The sequence below is a fragment of the Labrus bergylta genome, chromosome 21, assembly GCF_963930695.1.
Source record: "Labrus bergylta chromosome 21, fLabBer1.1, whole genome shotgun sequence".
NCBI classification, from domain to species: Eukaryota; Metazoa; Chordata; class Actinopteri; order Labriformes; family Labridae; genus Labrus; species Labrus bergylta.
The window spans coordinates 9538800-9556986 of record NC_089215.1 but is presented as its reverse complement, the minus strand read 5'-3'; the positions used below and the strand labels follow the sequence as shown (position 1 = coordinate 9556986).

The following is an 18187-nucleotide window of genomic DNA, read 5'->3' as shown; positions in this document are numbered from 1 at the left end:
AGCTTTGATGACAACATTTTGAATTAGGATTGAATGTTCAACCTTTTTTAGATTTTTAATATGCAAATAAGTCAGTATATTACATAATAAGAATGCTATCATTGATTTGGTCATCCAGTGGCATTAAAAGCACTCAACACAAGTAAGTACCATGCAAATACATCTCTGCTCACTCTTTGTGCCCAGGAGTGTAGACTTGTTTTTGTGTGTTCACTTGGCAGACCGGGCACAAAGTGGTGAATGTTGTCAACGTTGCCAACCAGCTGTAACACCTTTATGGTCTCACAAACACTTGTTAGAATAGACAGATGAGTGTGTGCAGGTGGCATGTGTCAGTGTGTGTGTGTGAGTGTGTGAGTGAGAGAGATAGTGTGTGTGTGTACCCACCCTTTCTCTGGCTCTCTGGATCTTCTCACGGTCACTGTGCAGGTTGGTGAGAATCTCCTGACCCACTTGTTCTGTAAGAGAAACAGTCGTGGCATAAGACGAGATGTCTGACACTTGTGAAATAAAATGTGAAAATCGTGAAACTGATCATGAAATAGGGATTGGAAAAAAATAAAAAAACAATAGCTTCAGTCGTACATTTGTAATAATGTTCTGAATCTTGGAATACCTGAATTGAACGGAGTGGCTGTTAAAAAAAAGTTTGATTTCTGTAGCTTTAGTAAAAAAACGTTTCTATTCTCAGCCTTTTTGTCGCCTCCAACTATGTCATGTTAGGTAATGAAAAAAAAAAAAGGATTAAAGTGTTTTAAAATGGATTCAATCAGTGAGTCTTTTGGATGGAAAAAGCATAATGTATGCAGCCATTGTGCTACATTTCCTTACTGTCACTTTAACACTGTCCAGAGGGAGTTTTAGATGGACGGATGATGAAATATTGTTGCTATGGGAATTGTTTTTGTTTTAAGCTTTCTGAAAATGCTGCAGTAAATAGTCGTGAAGTTGTGGGCGACAGTACCCCAGCATCCTGCTTGTCAGTGGGGTCCACTCAGCCGATGCAATATTCATTAAACCATTCTTTTTTAAATGCCTTTCGTCAGTTGTTGATGTAAACACATTAACGTGCGGTTATAAAACATCCCCGACAAGGCACCTGACAAGCTCATCAGTGGTCACTGTCATTTTCCTGTCCCTTGGGGTTGAAAAAAAACATTAAAAAAAGAAAAGATAAGCCAAATAAGCTGCCCCCCTCTACTTAAAAAACAAAACAAAACAAAAAAACACTGCTGCCACCAATACAACCACGCTGGTACAGCATTAGCGTTTAAAAATGAGGGAGGCAGACGATGAATCAGGGGAAAAAAGGAAAAGAAGTGAAGAATCTTTGCATGGATCAAAGACGGGCTTTCAAGCGCACCAAACAAATCCGGAATAAACAACGCAGTTGCTGACTGTATTACACTACACAGGTGCCGCACACCAAAGGGCCCACGTGCTGAGCGCCTGTTTGGGGGTGGGGAGGGGGTGGGGGTGGGGGGGGTGGGACGACGACAGAGCAAAAAATGGGCTACATCTGGCAGCAAAACAAGAGAGACGGGTAGAAATACACAGAAAGAGAGAGAGAAGGAAAGGGGAACAGGGAAAAGTAGAAAAAAGGCAAAGCACTGTCACATGAACGACATTCGTCTCCCATTCATCCTGTCCCTCCCCCCCCCCCCCACACTGTAACCGACTCAAATGTGTCTCTTCCTGCCTTCATTAATTTCTAATCTGGGACAAGACAGATTGAAGGATACCCAGATTAAACAGTGCAGTCAGACAGTCACATGTGACAAATAGGGCAGATTAAAAGACTGAGTGCAGGTATTAATAACCATAAAAAAAATACAAGCCCTCCCCCGTCGCTATCAGACTGAGAACAAGGGATAAACAGGAAGGGAGTTGTGGCGGAAATCTTCTGTTAAAGAAACAAATAGGCACATCTATCCATCTCTGTCAGGGTTGTGTGTGTTTTTCTCAAATAAATGAGTGTGACAAGGACTGCAGCAGCAGAAGGGTTTGTTTTTTTTTTGATGGCAAGTGCATTATTGGAAAGGTTTTCAATGTGTAAAAAGATGGATGAGGTAGTCTTAGAAAAGGCCTCCAGTGATAGGTTAGCAGTGGTACAGAGGATCATTACACACATTCAGTAAAGGTCTGTTTCATGTTCTTTTAAGTGAAGACAGTGCAAGAAGCCAGCAGGTATTTCAGTAAAGAAAATGTGTTGTTGTTTAAACTTAGTCATACAGAATTATCACACTCGAATGGTCAACTTAAAAATGTAACCGCTGAAGAAAAAAAAAATAAAGCCTGCGTACCTTTCGTTTGTAGAAAGATAGATATCAATAAGCCTCATAATTTTATCTGCAGTATAGTTCATCTAACAACCTGCATTATGAGGAAAACCTCTATACAAAAGTGTGTATTATAAAAAGTTATAGGGTCCACCGATTTAGGACTTTTGGGGCCGATATCAATTTTTCACACATCTGGAGAAAATTAGCCGATACCAATAGTCACTGGATATGCTAATATCAGCCGATATTATGGGCTGGCCGATTAAACAGTTGGGCTTTAAAAAAACTTGTTTCATTGCACATTTAGATAAAAATGTCCTTGGCTCTGTGGCTGTCAACATTTCTTCCCATTCCTCCAATCAGTCCTGTCTGGGTTTCCCCCACAACACTGAGCCATAATGGGCGTACACAACACCTCCCCAGGAAATGCATGGTGGTTAATTTTTTGTCATCTCTTGCATTACTTATTACTTCATTTTTATTCATCTTGTTTAAGTCCTGCTGTCCGGTTGTCTGTTTAAGGGTTTATTAGTTACTGCAAAAAATAACTCGTAAAGGTACAGAAGAAAATACCTTTAAAGAGAATCTCGCATAAAAGAATAAAAAGAAGGTTATCAAATAAGAAACTGCTCCTAAAAAGTGAAAAACCCTTTTTGTAACTGTATTAAAATCATGAGAAACATTGACTTCATAAAAACAGTGTTCCACCCAAAAAAAAAAAAACACCATGGTGAACCTGGACTCCTGAAAGAACTGCTATTAAACACTTTTTGAATGCAGAAAATGAAGCCATGCTTGCCAAATATTCAATTTAACACATTTTCCGTAACCACAAAAAAATAAAAGACAACCAAATATTATATTTATGGCCAGGGCAAAATTGTGAAATTTCTTCTCAAATTAAGAGTGGACGGTTGATTGAAAAAAAAAAAAAAAAAAAAAAACCAGGAGAGGAGACATCATTTACTGTAAATGCCCCCGACTTGTTGCTCGTTAGTGTATAAAATATTCCCTTCCTGTTTAAACAGCTATTAACAATCGAAATAACCCTGGCCTGGAGGCCTTGCTCTGACTCACTTGTTAAAGATCCCCATCCCTTAAGGTCCATTTAACAAGCCCATTATTCCATTACATTACACTCCACACCAGCAGCACCAGAGAGCCTTAAATTAACTCACTCCTCTAATGTAAATGTAGAAAAGAATTAGTATAGAAAAGTTGAGGACAAAAATTAGATGGAGTGGGGGGGTGGGGGGTGGGGGGCAGTCAGGAATTAGAAAGACCACTGACATGGCAGAGTACAGCTCTATTTTTAAGAATGAGGCCTATAAAAACAAACCAATGAGGCTTAATAATTTCTGGCTGCTATGACTCTGGTGTACAGCTCCAATAAATTGAAAAGTAACAAATAAAACAAACAGCAACTAGATCATTCATTCATTAAGAAAGCAAAATCTTCAGCCTTTCTTGTCAAATGTGATATTAAGAAAATCCTATATCTTTGCTCTGTGGACTGTACATTTCAGCACTACAAAACTTGACCTCATCATCAACTTTTATGGACTTAATTTTCTCTTTGAACAAAAAGGCTGACATGATCATTCAAATGTCTGTGTAAAATGTGTCATACTGTGAGTCCATTTCTGTCACTCCTGGCTCAGAAGAAGACAGATCAGAATCGTAACAATACCAGCACTAGCCAAACCTCCACAGACTTCAACTTTTCTCCAGTGTATGGATGGACACATTATAATTGGAGGCATCATCTTTTTTTATACTGCAGCTGTTTCAGAGTGGTTACACACTGTCTGAGGGCTCTGTCTCCTTCTCTGTGTCGTTGATTTTTTTTTTTTTTTTTTTTGCCTTGCTCCCTCCATCCCCAGAGCTGAAAGGGTACAAGACCTGACAGTGGTGTTGCTCTGAGGCCCGGCTCAGCTCCTTTTCATTAAGCAGTTGAGACCACTTTTTGAAGGTTACCACACACACTCGTATCCGGACATAAGCCACACACTCCAACAAACGTGGTAGGAAAGCCCATGGGAGGGTTGAGGGGAAGTGAGGAGGAGCCTGATAAATGTTAGACCATACATTTACTCTCACTCTCGCTCCCTCTCTCTCTCTCTCTCTACACACACACACACACACTGAGTGCTGAAGTCAACTTATCTGCCTGTGACTCCCAGGTGAATAAAGTTACCTGTCTTTGTGCACTTCCAGAGAAGATTTTCTTTAAGGACTTCTCAAGTCTACAACCGCCTGGTGACACACTTTCATCACCTCCATCAAAAGTTGTACCCACACTGGGATGTATTTGTAATGCTGAGCCCACAGGCCATGAGGCTAGCGCCTTCACAATGAGATATAGCTAAAACATAAAGAGGTGCCAAGTGCTGGGTCACAGGGGGGGCAGGGTAGCATCTGGGGGGTTCAGCAATGTTTTGACAGGTAACTTATAATAATAACAAACTCTATTGCATGTCGATCGGGAGAATGTTACTCCTCAGCATTCTTAATAGAGTTGCAAATACTGCTTCGAGATACTCTGATATTATGTCTTTATTTTTTGATAGCAGGACTTGATAGTAGCCCTTTAATACCAGCAGAATTAAAAAAAAACAAAAAAAACACATGTACTAGTAGTGGGGAAAAAAACACGTATTGTTGATACTTAAAAGACAGCCTGCCCATGCTGCACACATCACCTTATATTACGATTGAACACCCTTTAATACTCACCGTTCTTTAATGTAGCGCTATTGTATTTTGTATTTGTTTTGTTCTCATCATTCAGATGTTGTGCTTTAAGCGTGTCTAATGGTTTAATATATTACACCTGAAGTGTGTTACTTTGTGTTTTAAGTTGCATATATTTGCACATGCAAGCCAAAGACAGATTTTGGTAAAAGTAGACAATAAAGTCACTCCTCTAATAATGCTGAAGTCACAAAAACAGCTACTGTAGCGCCAGACTGTCATTTGTTGTTGACACTTGAAAATGAACCTGAAATCAGTTTATCTTTTTGGGAGGGGGGGGGGGTTAATACATGTTGCTAATGGATTGGTGCATTGGTTAGTGTACTCTACCAGTATCAATATCGATGTAAACCACCAATACTGCCTGGTACTGGGTATCAACAGTTCCACCTAATGCAATAATCTGATTCTAAAACTTGGTAGCTACCCAAAAACAGACCTCTTTTAAGTGTAACGTTAGTCAAAGCTTGGAAAAATGTCAACAATGAGTGTTTTTCCATCAATTATATATGCTTTCTTATCAGAGAGGTACTTCACCAATACTATAGTCTACCTGTCTCAATCTGTACAGTATCGGCAAGGAAAGAGAGTATTGTTTCATGCAATTATTTAAAAATTCTTCCTCAATATTGGGATTCCTCCATCCTGTGCGTTCAACATTGAGACGAGGCACCTCAGCCTTTTCAAGAGTCCAAGAACCGAAAAAAACAAGGTCCAAAAACAAGTTATATTCTGGACAGGGAGAAGTACAGCCATAACATTCTATCCTGACTTTAGCCCATGCGCCGACTCTTCCCTTTGCATGTGTATGAGCGGTGGTGGGCAGTCAGGGTGGATTTCTGGGGCCTTTCTTCACTCCGCCAGGCTCTGTTTTATTCATCGCCTGTGCCCTGACCCCGCAGAGCTCCTGTTCTGACAAATCACTTCTGATTAAGACAGATCTCTGTTAGTCAGCCACTCAACTTAGCCTATTCATCATTCCATAGAAAATATCCCTCTCTCATACCCAACCCCATCCCTCCTCCTCCTCCTCCTCCTCCCAGCTCGTTTGCCTGTCCGTCAGACCGAAGCAAGGCGCAATAGAAATTTCCGGCTGCTGTTTTAAATGGCTGATTATAGACAATTGGTGGATGGAGAGACGTAAGAGCGTCTTATGGGTGATAAGACGCAGGTTTAATGGGTATAAATGACCGGGCCTGTAGGAGAGCAGCTGGTAATAGAACCATTTGTTTAAAGCTGAGCTGGGGTGGAGAAAATTGAAAGCTGCATTTTCCTTCCATTTGAGCTCCCCCTCCCCTTTTCCCTTCACCTCAACCTCAAAGTCAAATTCTCAGATCGCCAGATTTACATTTCCTTTAAACTGCAGAGTCCCCTTCACCCTCATTCAATGAGAATTGATGAGGCTCGGGGAAGAATAGTTTGTTTTACATTTATGAAATTACCCATACCTATATATCCCTGCAGACCCCGCTGCACACACTAAGAAACACTCGCTCTTATATCACTTTGCTTTTCGCGAGTTAGCAACAATAAAAACAGAATATTTACGGAAAGTTTAATTACTAGTACAGTCCGACGTCTTAAAGCATTCATATGCAAAGTTAAACTAAAATAAACAGCAAACTCCGCGTGCTGTGCCAAAAAATCTTGACAGCCACGAAGCTATTGTGTTAAAATTTCTAACAAACCAGATTAAATTAACCTGAACGAGAACCCGAGGGCTGAGAAGCAGGAGGGGTGAGCGCAGAATGAGGGTTCCTACAAGCAAATTGCCTGGACTTAATCAACCAGTCTTACTGAACCATCCAAATGAAAACTAATGGACTTGGGTGCTTGCTGTGATTGCCCCACATGCAACAATGTGTGGGTAGCAGCCCCTGCTTTCTGAGGTCCTCAATTAAAAAACCAGGGAATTTCTACAGACGACTGGTCAGCCTATACACCTTCTTCTTCTTCTGCTTCTTCAGTGTGTGTGTGTGTGCGCGCGTGTGTGTGTCCTGATTGGTCGATTGTGAAGCTCAATCAGTGCAGACTTATTAATTCCATTTCCAGTGCTGGGAACATGATTTTTTATGTGTTGATTAAACTTGGTCAAAATCGTTAAAAAATGTATGAAGTGAAGAATTAAAAGTCATATCCGGAATGAGCTAATTCGTGTATGCATTATTCATAGTGCTGACATTTGTGTCACACAATTGCGCTGGCCACATTGTAACTAAAGTATAAATAAATAAATAGCACATGAATAGAACTTAAAAAACACTAGTACATCAAACTTTATTCAGCCACAGTCAACCTAATTAAACAAGTAAGAGTTTAAGTGCTATAGTGTGCAGCTTTAATAATGAGATTTTATTAAGAGTTGAACAAATGACGGGTCTGAATCATATTTGCATTGTGATAACTTAATGAACATATATTAACTGAAGGGCAAAGTAAAAGTTGTTGGATGTGAAAGAAAATCAAGCAGATTTGAGCTGAGGAAACGACATAAAATCTAGGCAGATTCATAGAAAACAACACGTCAGCTGGTCCCTAATCAAACCCAACATCTGATTTAACAACCCTCCCCCCCCCACCCAACAAAACTGACGGAGGAGAAAAAGTTTGCCAGTTTGTCGAGAAAAAAGAAAAATGGACTCAGGGAGGGATGTATGGAGGAGGAGGAGGAGGAGGAGGAGGAGGGAGGAGGAAGAAAGCAAAAACTTGACGTTCCTCCGGTTCGTTTTCAACAGTTTAGGAGCGTTAATCATCACATTACAGCTGATTAAAGGCTTTTTACGTCTCTAATCAGAACGCTGACAGGCAGATCAAAGAGCGAAACACAAATTTCTTGCCTTTTAATTATCTGTACAACACCACACCTCGGGCAGCTCTTCCCCTGCCTATCTCCTCAAACTCAGCGAAAGACTGCGAAAGGGAGATCTAACACTCTAGAACAGTTCATTATCCAATAAAAACGGGAGATTTGGGGGGGGGGGGAATACACACACACACCCATGCACGCACGTTAACAAAGCTTTAAGGCTTTATGATTAGTGAAGACCTGGGGGAGGCCCGCAGTCTTCTTTATTAACATGTCCCGAAATGGAACACCTTAATTATGTTTGTCAAAATCGGACTTGGCGTCGTCAGGCTCATTTGCATGTTTTGACAAGGCCTGTTGGGAGCCCCCCCCCCCGCCCCTCCTCTCCATATTTTCATCAGAGCCCTAGGAGTATTTAGCACTTTTCAACACCCACTGATAATAGGGTTTTGTTGCTAAATGAATGAAATAACTTGTTAAATGTGCTTGTTGGATTCGCCCACCCAGCACCTACGGTTTGAGAGTTAAAGTTAAAACTGATGAAAACATCGAGTGAAGTACACACAAAGGAGCCTCTACACTGTCTCGATCAATGCTCCATCACCACGCCTGTTCAAAACCGATGAGGATGTGACGCCTCGCGCAGCCTGACGGTTCCTGCCCAGCTGTTCCCTGTCAAGTGGTTTGGACATGAAAAAAAAAAGAAAATCAGTGCTACTTTTAGAAAAAAGATTTGGCATCGCTTTGGAGGTTCTCACATGTTCCTTAGCACATTCTTCGCTACAACAGATTGCTACCTGACTCAAGATCACATCCCATTTGAATATAAGAAAGCAACAGACCGCTCCTTCCCTTCCCCCCCCCATTAACTGCTAACTAGATGAATCCTCGTTACGTCGATGATATGTAAAACAAGCATGGTCGAAAAACAAAACAAACAATCTGTGGGGACACGGGACTGTCGGCAGCAATTTAGCATCGGAGGAAAAGGAGGGCATGAAAGCGAGACTTCAAACATTAGCCTGAATGGAAGGCGCAGGCCATTAGAAGTGGTTGCACTGACAGGATCTGACAGTTGGAAACACTTAAAGATTATTTTCCTCAAACTTTGAATTCATTAATACTCATGAGCTGAGGAAAGGCTCCAAAAACACAAGCGAAAAAAAAAAAAAAAAAAAAAGGGAGAGAACTGGGCTCAGTGTTGAAGCTGGCTGTAGAGTGACAGGTTGCACCACTGAGGCCAGTTCAGTCTCTGTGAATGAAACCCATTTTCACGGTACTAATCAGCATTGTAACTCGTTTCCTGGTTTCATCTCTTCTTAATGAAATGTTATTTTTTTGGATTATAAAGCATTTGTTTTATGCTTTACTTCTACAGTCAGCACATTAATGAAATCAAACTAATGACGGATTATTTACCAAGAGCAACAACAACAACAAAAAAAAGTAGAAATCTCAACGGTAAACTGGGTTAATTTTACAAAACAGTCTTGTGAAAGTTATGTTAATCTTGGTCTAGTGATTCCAAGAGGTCTTTTGTGGTTGCTGGGAATGGTTAATATGAAGCATGAGAACCACTGGTGTGTCTGATGGGACTATAATAGGTCAAACACTGCCAATCTGCCAATGACAGCAAACAATATACCTTTTTTTTTACCGTAACTAACCTGACACTTATTTTCCTTATGTATTGGGGACTGACTGCCAGTCAGTAGTGAAGTTATTGCAGGTCAAACCCATGTTGAAATTGTCAAAGTAGCACTGCAAGTGCTTCTGGAATCGCTCCGGGACATTGTAAGCCTTCAGTGTTGCTTCTACTTAATCTTTGAGGTAGTTAAGCACAACCATATTTTGATTAGAAAGTGTTTTTGAACAAACCTTTGACTGACCTCTTGAGTCGCAAACCAATTTTGTCATAATTTAACATTCTAATATAAAACCGTAAAAGGACATTAAGTGCTGGATCTTCCTCAATTTCAGTCTCATATCAATGGTTCAAATGATAGATCATTACTGAGACTTTCTTTCAGGCCTTTGTGTTATCACTTTATAGCACTTGCATTGCATCTGCATCTCAATATGTAAAGAAGGAGGCTGTTGCAAAGCTAAAACTGACAAGAATGATGGCCAAAATAAAATACTTGTCTATTATTTGTCACGCATCGGAGATCAGCATATAAAAAGCTCCTTTCATGTACCATAGAAACATTTCAACTTTTTTTACGTCTTTAATGCTGGCATTCAGTGTAACACTTCTGCAAAGATGATACATCAAATTCTCTTTTTCGCAAATCTAAGGTGCTCTGACAATTTCCTTTGAGCCGAGCAACAGTTGGAGCTTGTTATCAGAACACTGCGACATTGTGTCTGCTCTGACAGACGGCAGAGACAGAAGTTTTGTGTTTTACTTTAGGGTAATACCATCACACTTCCCTGCTCTGGTAAAAAAAAAAGGAAAATAATACCGCTATTATAGGAGGGAATAGGAGGCACAGAGGGGACTCACAAAAGAGAGACACATCATGCGCCTCATTTGACAATGACCGGGGCCACGGAGTTGAAGGCAGATGATTGTCAGCTTCTGTGAGTACGTACACAACATGGCACGACAAGTCAGGCCATGTCAAAGGCCACAGCATACAGTGGATAATCTATTTACTTAAGATTGTTTCTCTCCACTATTTGAAATAAACAGTCATTTCCATGTTATTTTTTAAAGAATACACATCTACTGTGAACAGTGAAAAACAGACTGAGGTCAATAATGATGCCTCTATATAACCTCAGAAGTCGTCAGGAATTAGACTGTTTCTTTCTCGTTATTTTTAACGCCTCTTACTAATGGGTTTGTTTCCGATTTACAGCATTCAGACTGGAAGGACATTTTCTACAGAGGTCAAAAAAGCTCCAGCAACACCTGAACAGCAACTTTATAAACAAATTAGACCGACGCGTTTCAGCTTTCAGCTTGGCCTTCATCCAGGGTCATCATCGGACATTTTCTACAGATAAGACAGCAAAGAGATAAGATGTATGAAAGTTATTCATGGTAGTTTTAAGCATTCTTGAAGATGGAATGGAAATATGAGACGAAATGACTTCAGTAAAAACATGGGAGAACGATGTCTATCTTTACAATCAAATAAAAACAAAGTGCAAAATGCATTAAAAAAAAAGTGACACCTGCATTTTGCATTACTCTAAAATCAAGACAGATGTTAAAAAAATAAAAAATAAATAAAAAGGTGACAACCATAAATCCAAATTCTTGTGACCAGAAAGTCACACAAGGAGCAGCACATAGGGTTGACTTCCTGAGTGTGTCTCTTAGCTGACGTAAATGTAATTCAACACGGTGCATCACCGCCGGGATGATGAGATGTCTCCTCATCCTCATCATGAACTAACTACCGACCCGCCTGCCACCATCTTCCACACTAATGAAGCATATCTAAGTTTTGAGACATGGCAGAACTAATTTAATCTACCTTCTGAGGGGCCTTAGCGCCATCAACTTAATTATTCATAAAGGACATGATATTATAACTCAATTGACAACTCAGTAGCTGGCCTCTTTCTTTTTCCTAACCTTCCCTTGCCTGTCGTTCCCTTTTGTCTTGGACTCCCTTTCTTTTGAAAGAAAAGTCCCTCACTTTTAATCTATAACTGAGCAATACACATTGTCACCGTGGCTGCTGAACAAAATTATTTCCTTTCTTGTTTTGTTGAAGTTTGTAGACGAAGGTGACAATAGGGTAGAGGAGAGTTTCTAGGATTGGCGCCGGCTCCCTGAGGGGTTTACGGCATGCTCTTCACTGTAGAGAAGAGAAAGACAGAGAGTCATCACGTCTGTAATAACACAACCGTAGATACGTTTTTTTTTTTTTTTTCTCCTTATGAATAATGTATGCCATCTGGCAAAGCTAATTTTGCCATAATGTTACACAGACAGGTTGGCCAAGAAGAGGGGGGCGCACAACATTTCTTACTCACAGTGGTTCTTTTTGCCACGTGTCATTTTCTCTACAGGGGTAGGACGTCGGTATGCAACCCTGTCATGACTGACAGCAACAGCAGCAGCCAGGCATGTCTACAACACCCTATAGAGAGAAACTAATACTAATATGCTGATTCCTCATATAAGTATGTGTCTCTGTGCTCTGTGCAAATCAGCATGTGGTCCATACAGCCAGGCATCTGAGAGCAAAAACATAACCAACGACAACTCTTTGGCTTTCAATTCATCTATTTTAAAAAGAGCATTCTTCTGTCGGTACATGATCAGTCCATGCCCAAGAACATTTGTAAATACATACAGCATTTCCACCTTTGCTTCATACATACACATGAAGACACACAAACACAAAACATGAGTTTCTAAAAAGCTCTGCAGCTGGTCAAAGGAAAGGTACACAGCACTTTGAAGACTATATCGCTAGAAGGACAACAACCACACTCAGGGCAGCTTTTTTTTTTTTTTTTTTTTTTGGATAGACCAGCACGTGGCAATACACAAGGTTGGCAAACGCCCAAACACTTTGTTGCCCCTGCACTTGACTCTTGACAAGCTGAGGCCTACGATACCTGTTGGCACGGCTCATCTACACAAGTTTGTATCATTTGAGACTGCTTACAAAAAAACGAAGACGGTCCAAACTTCATTGTGCAGAACAGAATTTGTACGTAGGCAACCGAAGAGGTGCCTAATGCTGGCTTCAGTCCAAAACCAAGCTACTTCAAGCCCTCCTGTGGTTCACTTTTTCAGGTAGGTGGTTAAGAAGACAGCCAGCAGACGAAGACCAAGTTTGGTCCACTCCACTCCGGAGTTAAACTGAGTCTTTGGCTTGCTGGATACTTAACAACTATTTGTTTACTTTCACCATCTACAGGTGTTTGGCTAATGAACCTATTTACCTGAACCCTTGTGTGCAGGGTAGAGGAGGGAAAAATGCAGGTAGGTACACTCAAGTTTTAAGTGACTCTTTTTGAGTAGACTTGGCTGGCCAAATGAACAAGCACTGCTTGTTTGTTACAGGCTTAAAAGCAACCCATTCAGTTTGGACAAGTAGTAGTGCTATTCAGTTTAAAGTATAAAGCATAGCGTTGAGTTAGAAAACGATGAACACAATGTTTAAAAAAAAACTCCACAGTGCACCTTTAATTGGACTACACAAACTCCTTTTAAAAATGCGCTTAAAACGACAAAAAAAAAAGTTTGTCAGCGTGACAGCTGTAATAGCAGAACATCTTCAGCCAACAGTGTCTGCATTGGTATGATACAGTGCTGCGATACGAGCCTTTGCATGCTCCATCCCCTGATTGTAATTGAGGCCGACGCGTGACAGCCCCCCCGTGTGCCCTCTCTGCAGCGGCCTGGGGCAGAGGGCGTTCTGACAGAGGACGCGCCGGAGACGGGTGGGCACAGGGTCCTGGCCTGGCACGGCCATTGCACGGTACCCTGAGGGGCACTGACCCCCCCCTTCCTCCTATGAACCCACGGCAACTTTCGCTGTCTCACCTCTGTCAGCGGGCATCTCGGAGGCTAACGAGAGGGCAGCCGAGACTGCTTAACAATTCCGCCACATCCGATGGCTGAGGTATGCAAGCAGCTCTCTCTCTCCCCCCCCCCTTCTCTTCCCTCAGCGTTACTCTCCCCCCACCCACCTCTTGCTCTGAGACCTTTGGTGAAATAAGTGTCACACCGAGGAGACAGGCACTCATCAACACTTTATACCTGGGAGGTATATTAATGCTGTGATGGTTTCCTGGAAGAGGGAAGGAAAGAAAAAAAAAAAAAGCTCTGTCCTCGTAGAAGGAGATAAAGGACAAAGCCTTGGACAACTTTTAAGAACGTGAACTTCTGCAGTTGTTAAGGGGGACATGACTTAAAAGATATTGGCGCACAAGGTAGAAGCAGAGACAGAAATTGATCTTATGTAAAGCAGTGTCTCAGAAGCTATACTGGAAATACTAATACACGGTCATATGTCTTTGAAAGAACCGATATACATATAAAGTTTTCCTTGCTCAATAAGAAACTGAGAAAGATAGGGATTGCGTCATGTGCGAGAAGGACCAAGGGAGTTTCATGGCGAGAAAAACGATAAAAAAAGAGTAAGTTTCTCCATGCAGATGCTCCCCACCAAGATCCGAGTTACAAATGAAACTTCACTTCCACAACAAGTGGAGCTGGAAGCCTACAGGGGCCTTCTGGTATCCAGTCTGAGATGCATAATTAAAGGAACACAGAGAGGGAGCATGTTATTACCAATGTTTTCATTAGGCCAAGTTAACACGTCGGGTTTCCCCCACAGACCTGCAGACAACAGGCGTAAAAGTGGAAGGACTAGGATTCTGCTTTATAGGGTCAAAAACTCCGCTCAAGAACCGTTCACCCCTAGTGCTGGTTCTGCATCTTCCGGTTCTGGCCGTAGCGGTTCTGGATGAAAAAAACAACATTTAATTTTGACATCAGAAATATGAAAAGGCAAGCGCGAGCCCTGCTTTTTCATGATATTTTTTTTTTACTCTTTTCCCCAACATCCAGGCTTAAATTAGCCAGGATTTTTAAGATCAGGGACTGTTTTTTAGGCTATGAAAAATGGATTAAATGAAGAGGAAGTCTGGCCTAATGAGCTCCCTGGGCTATGGAGCAGCAGGGACCGTGAGGGGAAAGAAGGGAGTCGAGGCAAGCCTTTGAGGAAGAAGGGGGCCGCAGCCATGCCCAAAGTGTGCCAGCTTCTCCTCGCTTTAGCGCCAATGGCACAGACGGCACCTGGGCAAAGCATGGCCACCCTTGTCCCGTGCCAAAGAAGAAGAGAGGCAGAGCAGTAAGTTTGTGTTGAAACTGAAACTTCTGTCTGCCATCTTGATTTTCTTTGAGGTATTTTTATATATGCATTATTTCTTTTTTTCTTATTCGATGTTTTAGTCCTTGAAAATGTGTTCTTTATTGTGTGTCAGCCTATATATGCCCTTTTGATAGAACAAACAAGCTGGAGGTATGACACATAAGAAAGTCTTTCTGCTGCAGCTCTCTTAATGAAAATAGCACAACACAGTGGAGAACAAACGGCTGAAAAAACGATGAACACATGAACAATAAAGCATAGAGGACAGAACTTATCATTCAGTACCAAGGATTACTCTAGGTTATCTAACCATCTTATATGGGTTTTCTTATTTATTCTTTTATTTATTTCAAACAAACAATTCAAATAAAGTGTCCAAAAAGTAGAAGAAGAACTCAAACATATAAATCCCGAACCCTTTCTCACTTTTGTTCTAATAGTTTAAACTTCTATATTTCGTTTTTAATATGATTAGCTGCAAAAATGACAACGTGGAATTCCGTATATATTCAAGCTGCAAGAAACTAGCAATTAGTCATTTGATCATGTACTCAAACTTAAATATGTCTTTGGATGAGATATATTTCCATACATGCTGAGCACAGAAAGTCCAATTAATGGAAATGACAGCTAAAGTTACTTGATATATTCTGCACTGAAATGTAAGACCTGCTCTTTTGTCTTCCTGTTTCCATGTTTACAGTTGCAAGTTGTGATAAATATGGACTGTTACACTTCAGATTGTTTCTCTAGAAGTTGTCAATTTAACTTCTTTAAGGTTAACAATGTGGGTTTTGTTCTATAGTTTAAATCTTTTCTATTAAAATTGCTAATAATTGATATATTTTAAAACAATGTAGCACAGGGTGCACAGGTAATTGTGACATAATGCACTCCATTTTATCATCACAAACTGCAGATTTGGGGAATTCATGATAATGTTTTACTATAATAGAAAAGGAAGCATTCATTCGAGGGCTCTGATTGTACTGCACAAGTGTTCATTCACACTAGATTTGTGTTACAACACGTCAAAGGCTATATGAATGAAATGTCATCTGCTGAGCAGAAAGATTTTGAAACCTGTCAAATTTGAACAATAAAACCTTGTGTTAATGCTGTCCTGTCACATCAGTGCAGCACACAGGCCAAACATTCATCTGAGCTAAGACGGCCTTGCTGAAAACAATCTTCATAACTTGTGTTTTCTTGATCTCTAGAGTTGTCTTGCATGCTATGAAATGTACCAATGAGACAGTCTGATCAAATTGTTGCAAAAATACTGCACAGCTGCCGTCTACAATAAACGTTTTAATAATATACTTTAAATAATTATCATTGTATCTCTTATTTTGTCTTTATGTGATAACATGATAGTTTAAGAAAGGTAACCATCACAATCAATCAAACTACAAGAATAAAGTTGTGGGAACAGTGCAAAATAAATCTAAATTAGGATCCAAAGATGAATAGTTGGTGGTGGTCATAGTTTCAAAGTATTGAAATCTTTTCATCGTTTCATTTATCACATATTGGCCAGTTTGCTTTGGCAAATAGACTCCAAGCCAGGCAGGTTGCCAGTGACCATGGGACCCACCGGGACAGGCCGAGCCTTTATGCCAAAGGAATGTCAACAGCTGTCCAAAGCAGGAGGAAAGGAGGAGGTGGGGTCTGAGGACGCCGACGGGCGGGGCGGGGGGGGGGGGGGGGACAGAGAGGAAGCAGGAAGGAATTACCCAGGCAGGTAAGAGGCACCTGGATAGCAGCCAACGTAAAGAAAGAGGGAACTAAATAAAGGAAGACAAAGATCCTTCACTCATCTTTAAGAGATACAAGTCAAAAGAAGAAGAAAAAAAAAGACAGCGGGAACAAGAGCTAGAGGAGAGGACAGGAAGGGGAGGAGGGGGTAGCTGGCACATTCCTCAGCTACTTTTCCTGACAGCGATTAGAACCTGTCAGAGCCTCTCAACCTGCCACTCCTCTGCACTCATAGGAGGCCTGTCATTACAAATAGCCCAGATTAAAATACCACGCTCCTGGGGCAACAGGCCTTGACCCCCCCACCTACCCCACATTGCCACATGTCTACCCGCACAGTCACCCCTCGCTGTCGAGAGGGAGGGAGAGAGGGAGGAAAGCTATTGAGGGGGAGAGATATTAAGAAGACAAAAAAAAAAAAAGTACAGCCAGGAATAGACCTAAGCTGACCTAAGAAAAGATGTAACATGGGAGAAAAGAACGGATGAGGTGCAAAAAAACCCCCCAAAAAACGTGCTGTGTCCTGTCAAGTTGCATCTTGTATCCCGCTATGTCTGATCTTATCCTCTCATTTTTTTTCCCCAAGTTGTATAGAACTGTATTGTGTCATGGCATGTCGTATTGTACTGTATCGTGTCTTATTACGTTGTGTCGTGCTGTCACAGGCCACAGTCTTCGATACATCAGCCGTGGGTTCAACTCCTGACCTCAAACCTTTGACGCATGCCTACCGCACTCGCCCCCCACTCACGTTTCCTGTCTCTCTTCGCCTCTCCTATCAATACAGGCGTACAGTATTTGGAACTTCTGTCAGGTTACTGTGTTGAAATCCATAAAACTGAAACACACACACACACACCAGTATTTGTGTTGTACCTGAGATGCACAGCTATGCAGTTTGATTAGGCTAATGGAAACAAAGCACTGAGAAGCAGTTTCGTTTTCCAGCTCAACTTTTTTTTTTTTGTACATGACACCTTGTATTCCTGTATGAGGCAGACATTTGCAAACACAGAATAATGAGTCCAATGTGTCCCGGATCTATCTGGTGCCATCGTGAATCGTCTGTCCTGACACTGAAAAATGACCTATCTCAGCAAGATTTGGAAGGGTGTGTGTGTGTGTGGCAGTCACCAGCACCATGCTGACAGCCCAATAGAGTAGAAGAGGAAGGCATCATTAGGATCACACACATACATTTACAAATACACACATACGGGCACAGATATCTCACAAGCCCTCTATCAGGCATATGAAATTGTGCGCTTGGCTGCTTGCATGGAAAAAGAAAGAAAACGTCTCTTGACTGATATTTTCTAAGTCAAACAGAGCGTGACGTCGTGGCCGCTGTCATGTCAAAGTGGCATGCACACTGAGGCAGAGCCAGACAGAAAAACAGATTACATGACACAACACATCTTAGTTCTTCACAGCCCTAATATAAACATAAACACATGACTGAGCGCAACTCAACAGGGTGTGACATAATATACTGTAATACACGCACCAATGCCAGGCAGTTTTATTAAAATAGATTAGCCTGAAATTACCTGACACTCTCGCGAGCTAAAATAAAATAAAAAAAAAATCAATGTCCGTATGGTGTCATAAAGAGAAGCACCTGCAGCTAGAGAGGGCACCAAAAACATCAGATCAGCTCTCGACCCAAAACTCGTCTTTTTTTTAATTGTTTTTATTTACCTCTAAATAGCTGTAAAATAAATCTTTGATACGAA

General features: G+C 41.2%; 1 protein-coding gene across 4 annotated transcripts in view; it reads right to left on the bottom strand.

Moving 5' to 3' along the window:
- The window catches only part of vti1a (vesicle transport through interaction with t-SNAREs 1A), a 121942-nt gene that overhangs the window by 43342 nt on the left and 60413 nt on the right, over positions 1 to 18187 (bottom strand). For all 4 annotated transcript variants that reach the window (XM_065949304.1, XM_065949305.1, XM_065949302.1 and 1 more), the window contains one exon: positions 388 to 458. In XM_065949304.1, the coding sequence (XP_065805376.1) occupies positions 388 to 458 (71 nt within the window). The remainder of the gene's footprint in view (positions 1 to 387; positions 459 to 18187) is intronic.